This window comes from Acomys minous (assembly GCF_964271855.1).
Source record: "Acomys minous genome assembly, chromosome: 5".
Lineage (NCBI taxonomy): Eukaryota > Metazoa > Chordata > Mammalia > Rodentia > Muridae > Acomys > Acomys minous.
The window spans coordinates 45360694-45373323 of record NC_140494.1 but is presented as its reverse complement, the minus strand read 5'-3'; the positions used below and the strand labels follow the sequence as shown (position 1 = coordinate 45373323).

Sequence of the window (12630 nt, the reverse complement as noted above, 5' to 3'; positions counted from 1 at the left end):
GGTACACTTTCTTACCCATCGCAGTGGTGCAGAGCCTAGAGAGTGCCTGGAGGTTTCAGTGTGAGTCATAGAGTGGCTTCTCCGGAGGCCTTCCCATGACCAGGTGGCCACCTCACTACATCCTTACACCCTGGTCCCTATAAGGATCGGATGTGGTTCACTGAGCTCACCTCATTTTTACTTAATCACACGGTCATCGTCTGAGGTGCTGGGGCGGGGGGGTGGTAGGATTTCAGGGTGGGGCCACAGTTCAGTGTGTGAAAAAGGAGGAAGATGCTTATTCTAAAACCCACCTCCCTGTACCACCCCCCGACCCCTACCCGCCTTGTCCAGGAGGAAGAGGCGAGGAGGCAGCAGGAACTCCAAGCCTTGCAGAAGAGCCAGAGGGAGGCAGCGGAGCTGACCCAGGAGCTGGAGAAACAGAGGGAAAACAAGCAGGTGGAGGAGATCCTCCGCCTGGAGAAGGAAATCGAGGACCTGCAGCGCATGAAGGAGCAGCAGGAGCTGTCGCTGACCGAGGCCTCCCTGCAGAAGCTGCAGCAGCTCCGGGATGAGGAGCTGCGCAGGCTGGAGGACGAGGCGTGCCGCGCTGCGCAGGAGTTCCTCGAGTCCCTCAACTTCGACGAGATCGACGAGTGCGTGCGCAACATTGAGCGCTCGCTGTCCGTGGGGAGCGGCCTCGGAGAGAGCGCCAGTGCGGAGAAGCCAAACTTCAACTTCAGCCAGCCCTACCCTGAGGAGGAGGAGGAGGTGGATGAGGGTTTCGAGGCTGACGACGATGCCTTCAAGGACTCGCCTAACCCCAGTGAGCACGGCCACTCGGACCAGCGAACGAGCGGCATCCGGACCAGTGACGACTCCTCAGAGGACGACCCTTACATGAACTACACGGTGGTGCCCACCAGCCCCAGTGGCGACAGCACAGTGTTGCTCGCCGCATCCGTGCAGGACTCTGCCAGCCTGCACAACTCCTCCAGCGGGGAGTCCACCTACTGCATGCCGCAGAACAACGGGGACCTGCCTTCCCCCGATGGGGACTATGACTACGACCAGGAGGATTATGAGGACGGGGCCATCACCTCAGGCAGCAGCGTGACTTTCTCCAACTCCTACGGGAGCCAGTGGTCCCCAGACTACAGGTATTCTGTGGGAACCTACAACAGTTCCGGAGCGTACCGGTTCAGCTCGGAAGGGGCGCAGTCCTCTGTAAGTATCTGCCTTCTTGTCCCTAAGAGTTGTATGCTTCACCATTCCCCACATCGCTGCATCGGCAGCAGCAATAAGTCCGACCCCTAAAGATCTCTGTCGTGTTCTTCAAGATGCCCTTAAACCACTTTCTCTTTCCAAAGGCCAGTTAAACTAGTGAAAAATGGGGCTCAGCTCAAAGCCCAGACCTCACCTTCATCCAACCCACAGGAGAACTGGATTTTTACTTTTATGCATGCGTGTCTGTGAATGTGTGTGTATAGAGCCCAGAAAAAAGAGCTATTTATTCTACAAGTCCCATCCACCAGTGTGTGTGTGTCGATGTCCCTGGCCTGGAACTCACCAAGTAGGCTGTAGTGGGCTATGCTGGCCAGTGACCCTAGGAATCCACCTGTCTCCACTTTGCCAGTGCTGAGATCACAAGCCGGTAGATGCCATCATGCCCAGCTGTTTCTACACGGACTTTGGGAATCCACTATGTCCCCATGTATACACTTTACTAGGAGAGCGTCTGTCTGCCATGTCGCAGGCTGGCATGTTGGGTGGATCAGCTTAGGCTCAGTCAGGGTGGTACAGCCACAGGCTCAAACTGGTATTTCAGATGAGGCTCAGCTTGGCCTCTCTGCAGACATGCCTAGCCTAAGCTAGGTAGCCTAAGCTGGCCCCAGACTCCCATGGGGCGTACTGAAGAACTTTCCTAACAGTAACTTCGCAGTTTACACTACACGGTGTATTTCTTAGAATCTTGATGAGGGAGTTTAAGTGTGTCTTCTTCTTTTTAAAGTTTTATGTCTACTGTTGTTGTTGCCACATATTAAATGTGGTCTTTACTTTCTCAGGCTTGGCCATGTTTTTGGCATAACAACTTAAAGAAGCAACTCTCGCGTGGCTTGATTCAGATAGCACCCTTTAAGCATCCTTTTTAGCATGGAGCCTTTAAATTAAGTCAGTGTGTTGCAGATATCGGGTCAGCTCAGACCCTGTGTTTGAGCATTCTGTAACCAAGTCCCCGGGAGGCCCAGTACCTGTCCGTGAATCAGGAGCGCGCCTTCTCAGCTAGGCTGAGCACTTGATGGTTACCCTGCACTGGGTGTTTTCACCGCCTGCTGCGTCCCATGCTCTGCTCACCGTTGCCTCGCCTGCTCTGTCTCCTTCTGCAGTTTGAAGATAGCGAAGAAGACTTCGACTCCAGATTTGATACGGATGATGAACTCTCCTACCGGCGAGACTCGGTGTACAGCTGTGTCACGCTGCCTTATTTCCACAGTTTCCTGTATATGAAAGGTACAGCCTGGCTTGGGTTAAAGCAATGGAAAATAATTTAGCCCACCCCTCCCCTCAGTGATACGTCACTTAGGTGAACGAGGGGGACAGGATCATGTTGGTGCAGTGTGGCTGCTCCTACCATGATGAATATGGCTTTCACTCCCCTGAGTGAGTGTCAGGAGATAGGTAGGGCAGAGAGTTTGCAAACATGCGACGTCCGTTTTTAGTCGCACTCTACACCTGTTTTATGCCCCCTCTTTCTCACTCACATATACATACATACATACATACATACATACATACATACATGCAAGCAAATGTGAATACAGTCACTGCTGGAAGTCACTGGGACCCATTCTAATGATAAGCCCATCCTCACTGCACCCCCACAGTCACAAGACCTGGAAGGATACGTTGAACGCTTTGTGGGGCACAGCCTGTGAAAGTGCTCAGCACACCTCCTGTGTGATGAGACATTTGATTAGCATCAAATACGCTGTCCTTAAATATTAAACATTAAAAACCTCAAGGCACCTGCCATTTAGGAATCGTTTTCACCATGGCCTCATGCCTGTGCTTGGATGTTTGGTGCTGGGTGTTCTCTCAGGGTCCAGCACAATGAGAAACTAATCATCACCAGGATTTGCTGGCAGATTGCTACAGGGTGATAGAGACGGAACTGGTCCTTGGCGGGTCCTAGGCTACGGGAGGGAAGAGCATGGGAGCTGGGCAGGAGAACAGAATCACTCATCAGTAGGGCCGTCCTTGATTCTGCAAGCCTCTTCTAGCTTCCTGATTTCTGCATCAGCAAGTGTTTTGTTATCTCTACCCCTTCTCTTCGCTTTCTTGTTTGCAGTGCACTCACACGTTTGTGTGTGTGTGTCTGTGTAAGTGTGTCTGTCTGCCCGCCTGGTCCCTTTTCAAAAACACTAGTCTAAATGACCATGCTCAGTCATTTCAGTTTTCACTGTGAGCCTAGTACCCACAAAATGCTCAGAAATTTCTTACTAGGATTAGTTTAGGGAAGACTATTCTGTTGTCTGACGCCACTGCTTACGAAATCAAATGCTGGGGGCTTCTTAACCGAGCCCCTTGGCAATCGGTGAGATACCCAACAAAGCAGGGAAGAATCTGGCTGCCTGCACAAGAGCTGAACACGGTTGACAGCAGCAGACACAGAAGAGGGCCCGATCCTAGACAAAAAGCTTTAGGAGACTAATGAATGTCAACAACAGGAAAAGGTGTTTTCTCCAGGGGAGAGCCTCCCCGTTGGCTAGCCAATACCAAGAGCTTACCCTAGAACCACACGGGTACACATGTGTGTTGTGAACAGAGGAGCACCAGATTCCGCAAGCCACAGAGGGGCTGCCGTGGTGGCTGCTGTTGACACATTGACTAAGATTTATCACTTAAAGATAACGTGACAACAGAACAAAATTGTGCTACACTTCTCTTCTGGACCTGCTTTGAAAGATGAAGACTAAAAGTCACAAATCAAAATGATCTAATTGTAAGGTTTCACTGTGAGTCCTGGCAGATTTGCTCTGGGGAAACAGCTCACTCTCAGCTTCATCTTGAAAGATCTCAGCCCATTGAGTGGAGAACTTTGGAACTGTCTATGGAGAGAGGGTGTCTGGGTATTTAGGGAAGGGAGGGACTGTCTCGGCCGTCCATTCACTCCAGGAAAAGGTCGCTTAGATTTGTTTTCTGACCTATGAAAGGAATGCACTGTTGTTTGGACGTTATGTCGCCACACTTGGACATCCCTTGCTTTTGTTACTGTTTGATCCAAAGAAAGTACTAGCATGAGCGGTTCCGCAGTGAGCTATGGAACTAGTAGATTCTCTTCTCCCATGTGCTGTTTTTAATAAGATTTCTGAGGGAGGGTAGTAAGATGCCTCTGGTATGTGTGCGGGGGATTTGGCTACAAAGGTCAATATGTATTCTCTCATCCCAGTTAAAAGACATTTTCTTCCGGGGATGGCGTCACGCACCTGTTATCCCAGGGACTCAGAAGGCTGGCTCAGTAGTTCTAACTACTCTGGGCTACTTGGTGGCAATGATGGACTGCACATCTGGAGAAGCTTCTTGCTCATGGCGCTATAATTAGTTGTTCCTGACTGGACCGTCAGTCTCTGACTGCTAACATGGGAGCTGCTTTAGGGGCTGTCTCAGCTAGCTGAGGAGGAGGAGCCTTTTTTGTATACCAGGAAGGAACAACATTCGCAGATTGGCACAGCCTTGCTGGGTCATCTTCTGTCCACCGAGCAGAAGCCCATCCTCTGCTCCGGAAGTCATGAGTGCACGTCAGCCGAGGCGAGGCTCAAAATGGGCTACGGATTTTGGTCCCTTGGTTCGATTGACTTTGTAACCCATTCTCTGCTCCTTCCTGGGGGGGACACAGGTGGCCTCATGAACTCCTGGAAGCGCCGCTGGTGCGTCCTCAAGGACGAGACCTTCCTGTGGTTCCGATCCAAGCAGGAAGCCCTCAAGCAAGGCTGGCTGCACAAGAAAGGCGGCGGCTCCTCCACGCTGTCGAGGAGGAACTGGAAGAAGCGCTGGTTTGTCCTCCGCCAGTCCAAGCTGATGTACTTCGAGAACGACAGTGAGGAGAAGCTCAAGGGCACCGTGGAAGTCCGCACAGCCAAGTATGTGTCTATCCATCGGCTTCCTGGTGGTGCTGATGGATACACGTTGTTTTGTTTTTGAAAGTGTGAGTGCGTGCATGTGTGTGCGTGTGTGTGTGTACACATGTGTGTGTGTGTGTGTGTGGTATGTGTTTAAGGGTACACATGTGCATGTGTATGTGGAATGCACATCAATGCAGGGTGCCATTCCTCAGAAGCTGCCTTTTACAGATACTCTGTTCCTGGGCCCAGATGCTTGCCAAGTAGGTTAGGCTGGCTGGCCAGCAAGGCCTAGGGAAACCGTCTGTCTCCACCTCCCCAGTACTAGGATTGCTAGTATGTGCCAACACACTCAGCTTCCCCCCCACTCCACCCGCCCCTCCTCCCCCGGGCAACTAAGGAACAGAAAATGCTATTAAAAAACAAAGTAGTAGTGCAGATACAGATAGAGAAACGTAGTATCAAGGTGACAGCAGGCCACATGAGAGAGTCTTTTGTGGGACTTAAAGGAATATACTTAGGGGTATAGTGTGGACAGTTGTCTATTTTGAGTGACAGATTTTAGTTATGTAACCTTTACTGTGTGTGTCGTTTCCATAATGCACTGGATTTTAGTCATATGCATGACCAGTTATGTATCGGCATAAGGTGGTAAATAGGATATTGTCCGTACATGTTCACTTACAGGGCATGACTGTACATAGACTCCAAATTACTTCAGGCCCTAAGCTCTTTTTCCATTCTACTGAGCTGGAATATGACTGACGAGAAACTGTACATTTGATGGTAGTTAAGAGAGGAGAAATGTATTCCAATGTTTAGAGTAGGGAATGCATATGGTTAGAGGCAGGCAAATGTCCCAAGTTACCAACAGGTTGCTGGATGCATTGTGAGGACAGGGGCATGTGTACAGAGTGTGTGCAGGTAAGAGGCCCAAGCTGCCAAGTGCATTACTAGAATTGGGTTTGGACTACAGAATGCCCCCCCCCCATCAGAATTTTTAAGTGGGTTCAGGGTCTTGAACCTTGGTCCTTGAGTTTGCATAGCATGTACTTTACAGACTGAACTGTCTTACCAGTCCACAAGTTTACTGCAGCAGTGACTAGCATAGGTACTCAGACTTAACAATTTACTTTAGTAGGTTAAACTGTGAAAGAATTGGGAAATAAGACAGCCTCAGAATAATTTTTTTGTGGTTGCAATTACACTCAGTTGTTGGTTTTTGCTTAGAAGATAGGCCCTTGGACATGCACCCACTGGAAATGTAATGCTGCATATACAGAGAAATTCGTCTTGAATAAAGCCACGTATATTACACACCTCTACATTCAGCTCCAGGAAGGCTTAGGTAGGAAGGTAGAGGCCAGCCTGGGCTACTAGAGAGTTCGGGGCAGCCTGACCTATATGGTGAGGCCCTATCTCAGTAACCTGGGAAAGAATAAAGATGTGAATGTGGGGTCCTTGGCTGAGAGCGCTCCTGCGGGTCATCCTGCCCCTTTTATTTCTTCCTTACTCTGGCTGCCCTCCAACAAGCGAAGTGAAGAGCTGATTGACAGCTGTTTTGAAGTGAATCATCATCTTCCATGATGTGCATGGTACCCACCCACGAGTCCACCCCCGCAGTGGAGGAACAGCGCTGGGATTTGAACTCCATACAGACTTCTTTCCTGTCAGCAATCTCTTTTAGAACTAAGGCTTTGGAGTGTCATTGGATCACTATTTTTGTTAAAATTTAATGTTTTTAGAAAATTGTTGGCTGGGGGGCAGCTGTTTTTCTCAGTTAACCAGGGGAGGAGGTCCCCATCAGTCACAGTCATAGGGGAGGGGAATGGGGTGAAAGAGGGAGGGAGGGAGGAATGGGAGGATGCATGGGATGGGATAGCAATTGAGATGTAATATGAATGATTTTATTTTTCAAAAAAAAAAGAAAGAAAGCAGGCTGAATACTCCATGTTGACAAAGCCAGGAAATCGCAGTCCTGCATGGCCTCTGCTTCAGTTCCTGCCTTGACTTCTCTCAGTGTGGCCTGTGATCAGGACATGTGACCAAGTAGACCTTCCCGCCCCAGGTTGCTTTTGGTCATGGTGTTTATCCCATCAATAGGGGGAAACCAGGATAACATCCACCATGAGACCCATTCTCTTTCTCAAATATGTGCACTATGTGTGCAAGTACACGTGCCACGGCACAGGTGTGGAAATCAGAGGGCAACTGTGTGGAGTCAGTTCTCTCCTCCCACCTTTATTTACATGGATTCTAGGGACTGAACTCACGTCACCAATTTTGTGTGGCAAGCACCTTCACCCTCACAGCCATCTCACTGTCTCCTGATCTTACTGAGGATTTAATTCATCTGTTTTTAGGTTGCTTTCTTGGAATTGTTATTTTTATGTATGTGTATTTGGGCTGTAGGGGGTTGTGCGTGCAGGCGTGTGTGTGTGTGTGTGTGTGTGCGCGGGCGCGCCTTTGTGTGTGTACCCACGCGCGCAGGTGCTCGGGCGCTCGTGCACTCACAGAGGCTCCGCCCATGGTGGGAAGCTCCTCTCTTGGCCAGTCTGTTCTGCTGTCACGAGTACTCACGGCTGGGTAATTTCTAATGAACCAGATTTACGTTGCCACCATGTAAACACTAGGCCGTCCAGGATTAAGAAGATGTTTCTTATTGCGCTGAACGCAAGCATGCTTTCAGAAGAGAGGGAATGGGCCAGGTAGCACATGTTTTGAATCTTCTCTGTAAAGGTAGAGGCAGGAGACTTGCCAGTTTGAAGCCAGCCTGGCTTCTTACCTCAGTAGTAAAACTACAGATGTGACGTAGCTCAGTGGTAGAGTGCTGTCCAGCATGCACAGCACCTGGATTCAATTCCAGCACTGCAGAAAAAAAAAAGGGGGGGGGGGACGCTGGAATAGAGAAACAAAATAGGAAAAGGAGAAAAAAAATTTTTTTTTAATTTTTTTTTTTAGCCCCAAGAACCTTATTCTGTTCACAATAATGGAGCCTCATAGCTCATCCTTTCTTCAGATTCCTGCTGGTCAATACCCACTTTGATCACATATCCAACACAGGAGCCTGGGTGTGGCATCCTTTCGCCATAGCTGCTGAGACAAGCTGGGAAACTCACACTGAACTAGGCAGCCTTCCGAGTTTCCTCCTATTTTACATCACAAAGGGCTCAGGAAGGCTTTCCTGGGCCTTGAGCAGAGTCAGACTTTGGGCATGCCCTGTGAGAAGAGACCTTCCGGAAGCCCCCTGGCCCGCTGCTGCTCCCTCCCCGCCCTGTCCCTAACTCTACCACAGACCCACTATTGGGTGCACAGAGGACTCGAGCTCCCCCTGGAGGTTGCTAAGAAGGCTGGTGACAGCGTGCTTTATTCATTTACAGAGCCCGACCTTGCTCTCTTTAGTCATCTTTAGGATTTCAGTTCCCTGTGGTCAAAAAAAATGCCAGTTAGAAAAATTTCATATTTAGAGGGAAAAAAATAGAGAAAGAGAATGGTCACCTACCTATGTAGACACCCCGGCTGTGTCTGATTTACAAAGTGAGCTTTACAGTTCAACTGCTTGAACAGGTTGTATGCCCCAACCTGAAAATCCAAAAACTAAAATTTTCCAAACTCTGGAGAATTAATTCCACTCTGACCTCAGTGATGGGTTACAGTCAAAATCCAGACATGAGGAAAACGCTGTATAAAGTTGCATTCAGGAAGCTGGAGTGTCGCCCCATAGTATACCTTCTGCTTAGCATAAAACAAATGCCTTCAGGCTATGTAGGTATGAAAAATAAACACATCCCATATTTAGACTTAGGTCTTGTTCTGAAGTATAAAACACTTGGTCTCAGGTGTCCTGGGCCAGGGACACTCTGCACTATATGGGGAACCCCACAGTGTGTGTGGCATTGACTGCTATCTCCAGTCTCGGGTACCTCCGAGGGACCTCAGAAGACAGCCAGCTCTCATGAGTTGGGGGGCGGGGAGCAGGGAGGTGTGGTATATAACTTCTAAATTGGTCGTTAATTGGGTAAAATCACCTTTCTCGGTTGTACCTGAGAGCTTTGCATTCTTGTTTCCATTTGCTGCTCACGTGCCTCGCAGGGAGATAATAGACAACACGAGCAAGGAGAATGGGATCGACATCATTATGGCCGACAGGACCTTCCACCTCATCGCGGAATCCCCTGAAGATGCCAGGTGAGGTCTGTGGGATGGGCCTCCTCCCCACCGTGCCCTTCCTCCACTTGAGGCACGACCCTCACGCAGACACTGCTCAACTCTGTTGTCTTCAAAGGGGTTTTAGTTTTTTAGTTGGGTTTTCTCTCAGGACACCTGAAGAGGCATAGGAGATGTGTGATGTGTTCAAGTACGGCAGCTTTACGTTTTTCCAGCCTCAAATACTACCAGATAAGACAGAATCTCAAGACTTCGTTGCAGGTAGCATCTAGTAGAAGCAGCACTGAGTGCCGTCCCTGTGGATATGTCTGAGCTGCGGGAGAATCTCTACAGACATATAAAGGCCAGTCGGTTGCCCTAGCCATCATCTGCCTAAGGAATTATTATTTGCAGACAGTGACAGGAAGGTGAACACAGACTGTAACAGGAAGATGAGCTCTGTGCTGGTGAACAGACGCATCACTCCTCCCGCATTTCTTTCTGAAGGGGCTTAAGTCTGGCTGAGGTGAAAGGAACGTGGACTCATTTGTTGGCTGGTGCAAGCTGCCTGTCTTTGGACTTGAGCTACCGTGTTGGAGCACTAAGCATAGAGAGGAGACAAAACTAGGGAAAAGTAACATTTGCTCTTTGGTGAGACGTATCAAAGGCCATGTAGTGCCTAGGACACAGTGGGGGGTCCTGTCCATTCTTGGGCCATTGTCACCTGCTCTCAGCAGAGCTAGGTACCAATCTATAAGCATGACAGCAAGTGACTTCTGTTATTCAGTGGTCCAGTGGCCCAGAAGTTCAGAGCTCTCTGTTGAGTCCGTAGACCCTTGCTTCCTCCCTCTCGCCTGCCCTTTGGATATTTTTAAGTTGATATAATACCATGGCAGCAGCATGAAGGGTGAAGACACCAGAAAGTTAATTCTTCCCATGGGAAAGAGCTGAAGCCCCAGGCTGGACTCATAAATTACAGCACAAGCTGGAAAAACAAGGAAACCTGAAATTACAGCCCCAACATTCTGTCTGGAACTCCTAGAGACCACATGTGGCTTTCTGTGTCCAGAGACTGCCCACAAGTTCTCAGCAGAATTACAGGCCAGGCAGCTGGCAGCGGCTCTGTCTGTTTTGTGCCGTAATGAACCTGCTAAATTTAACATTTGGAACATTTTAGCCAAAACCTTTTTCCCTTGACCAGTAGAACACATTTTTTTAAAGTCCGTGTAGAGATTTAAAGTTACATATGATTCATAAGAAATGTATAAATTGTAAGAGCTTCAACAGAGATCAAAGCACAGTTTTGTTCTTTTTGTGTGTGGAAGTGTGTGTGTGTGTGTGTGTGTGTGTGTGTGTGTGTGTGTGTGTGATTCATATGACATACATCTTGAGTTATAAAGCTGCAGTGTTTGGTTTAGGGGAGGTTTTTTGAGGTTATAGCGTCATGACTGCAAAGGCACCTTCTGGTGGACCAGGGAGGATGGAGCAAGGACAGATGAGAATGTCTCCTTATTGAGCATTTGCAAGCATTTTCTCCATCAGGAATCTTAGGAAGTAAGTTGAGTTTTTGCTGTAAATAATTTATATGCAGCCCTTACTCTTTCTTAGTAGAAGGAAGTTCCCTACTAGTAGAAATGGATGCTTATTCAGACATAAGAAAAGCCCTGACAGGAAAAGGGGTACCTTGGCTTCTCCATCCCTGGTGTGTTTGCGTGATCAGTGTGTATGTATGCATGCACACATATAAATATATATGTTCCAGGTCCTTTTCTTTCTGCATAGCTCAGATTTCTGGTTCTAACAGGACTTTAATTCTGCTTGGATTTTTCTGGAATCACCATGCCTTTTGCTTTTCATGGGCTTCCTCATTATGATATGGTTAAAAATGAGAAACCCAGTTGAAATGAAAATGGAAGAATTCTGATCAAAATAATTTTCTGCTTTTGGCTTAAACACCTATTTTGATTTCCCATTCCCTCGTAGCTTTATTCACTTGTATCCTGGCAGGGCGGGGAGACTCCTGTGTGCCCCAAGGTCTGAGGAGGTTGACTTACTTTCCTTGGATGGTGTCCTCTAGGACGTGGATATAGTACTCAGGGTGTTGAGGGCTGGCAGAGAAGGGACTTGAAGTAACAATACATCCTGTTAGAGGTCATAGGCCGGCTTCCTTTTCACTTTACGTATGATAGTTTGCACCCCAGCTTGCCTGTGAGAAACAGTAATTGCTCAGAGCTCAGAGGCAGTGTCTTGTGGGCAGGGAACACGGAAAGGCGTTGTTTTGCCACTCCGAGCCTGGCCACCCGTAACTGCTGCCCCCTCTCTCCACAGCCAGTGGTTCAGCGTGCTGAGTCAGGTCCACTCGTCCACAGACCAGGAGATCAGAGAGATGCATGACGAGCAGGCAAACCCCCAGAACGCCGTGGTGAGCGAACACTGGCGGGGCGGAAGCCGGGTGGCTAGGAGTGGCAGTGGGAGGGAGTCAGGCTGGGCAAGAGGGTGGCACTGGGCATGTTGTAAGTAAAAGGGTAATAATCAGGGAGAAAACAGGACTAATTAAATCTTAAGTTCTGCTTAAAATCTTGTCTAGAAAAGTCCTAGCAAGTTTTGCTACGTTCCACATCTTCCAACTCAGCTCTTTAAAAAAATAATAATTTTTATCGTATTACAGAAGCACCTGAAACATTTTGAAGAATCAAGTGAATTGTGAATGATATTTTTTGTCTGTATTGTGGACACACAGGAAGTTATATAGTACTTTTTAAAAAATAAAGTGTTTTTCCTCATGAGGAACCATTATGGTTTTTAAAAGACATTTTATTTTTTTAAACATTTTATATGTGATTTTAAAGATGTATTTATTTATTACTTATACAATATACTTGCCTACAAGTCTGCCTGCAAGCCAGAAGAGGGGACCAGATGGTTATGAGCCACCATGTGGTTTCTGGGAGTTGAACTCAGGTCCTTTGGAAGAAAAGATAGTGCTCTTAACCTTTGAGCCATCTCTCCAATCCCTTATATGTAATTTTAAAGTTTATTTTTAAAAAATATTTGTTTTTACTCTTAGCTGTGTTTAGGAGGTTAGGTATGTGCTTGTGTGCCATGGTTGCCCTCAGAGAACAGAATGGGCATTGAGTTCCCAGTGCTTGTGAGCCACCCAGAGTGGGTGCAGGGAGCTAAATTCAGGTCCTCTACAAGACTGGTATACTGTCTTAACTACTGACTGAGCTGTCTCCGCTCCCCATCCATAGCAACCTTTAAAATCCCATGTTTCTTTGCTGAGTAATTCTTAAGAAAGGATCATAGTACAAATCAGTAAATGTACACTATGGATCAGTTGATGAGTAGACTTCAGTGAAGATATTTTAAGAACAAGAGGGGCAGA

General features: G+C 48.0%; 1 protein-coding gene across 5 annotated transcripts in view; it reads left to right on the top strand.

Annotated features, from left to right (window-relative positions):
• The window catches only part of MYO10 (myosin X), an 87919-nt gene that overhangs the window by 56630 nt on the left and 18659 nt on the right, over window positions 1–12630 (top strand). For all 5 annotated transcript variants that reach the window (XM_084783694.1, XM_084783695.1, XM_084783696.1 and 2 more), the window contains 5 exons: window positions 334–1206; window positions 2367–2490; window positions 4877–5120; window positions 9192–9287; window positions 11574–11667. In XM_084783694.1, coding sequence (XP_084639820.1) covers window positions 334–1206; window positions 2367–2490; window positions 4877–5120; window positions 9192–9287; window positions 11574–11667 — 1431 coding nt within the window. The remainder of the gene's footprint in view (window positions 1–333; window positions 1207–2366; window positions 2491–4876; window positions 5121–9191; window positions 9288–11573; window positions 11668–12630) is intronic.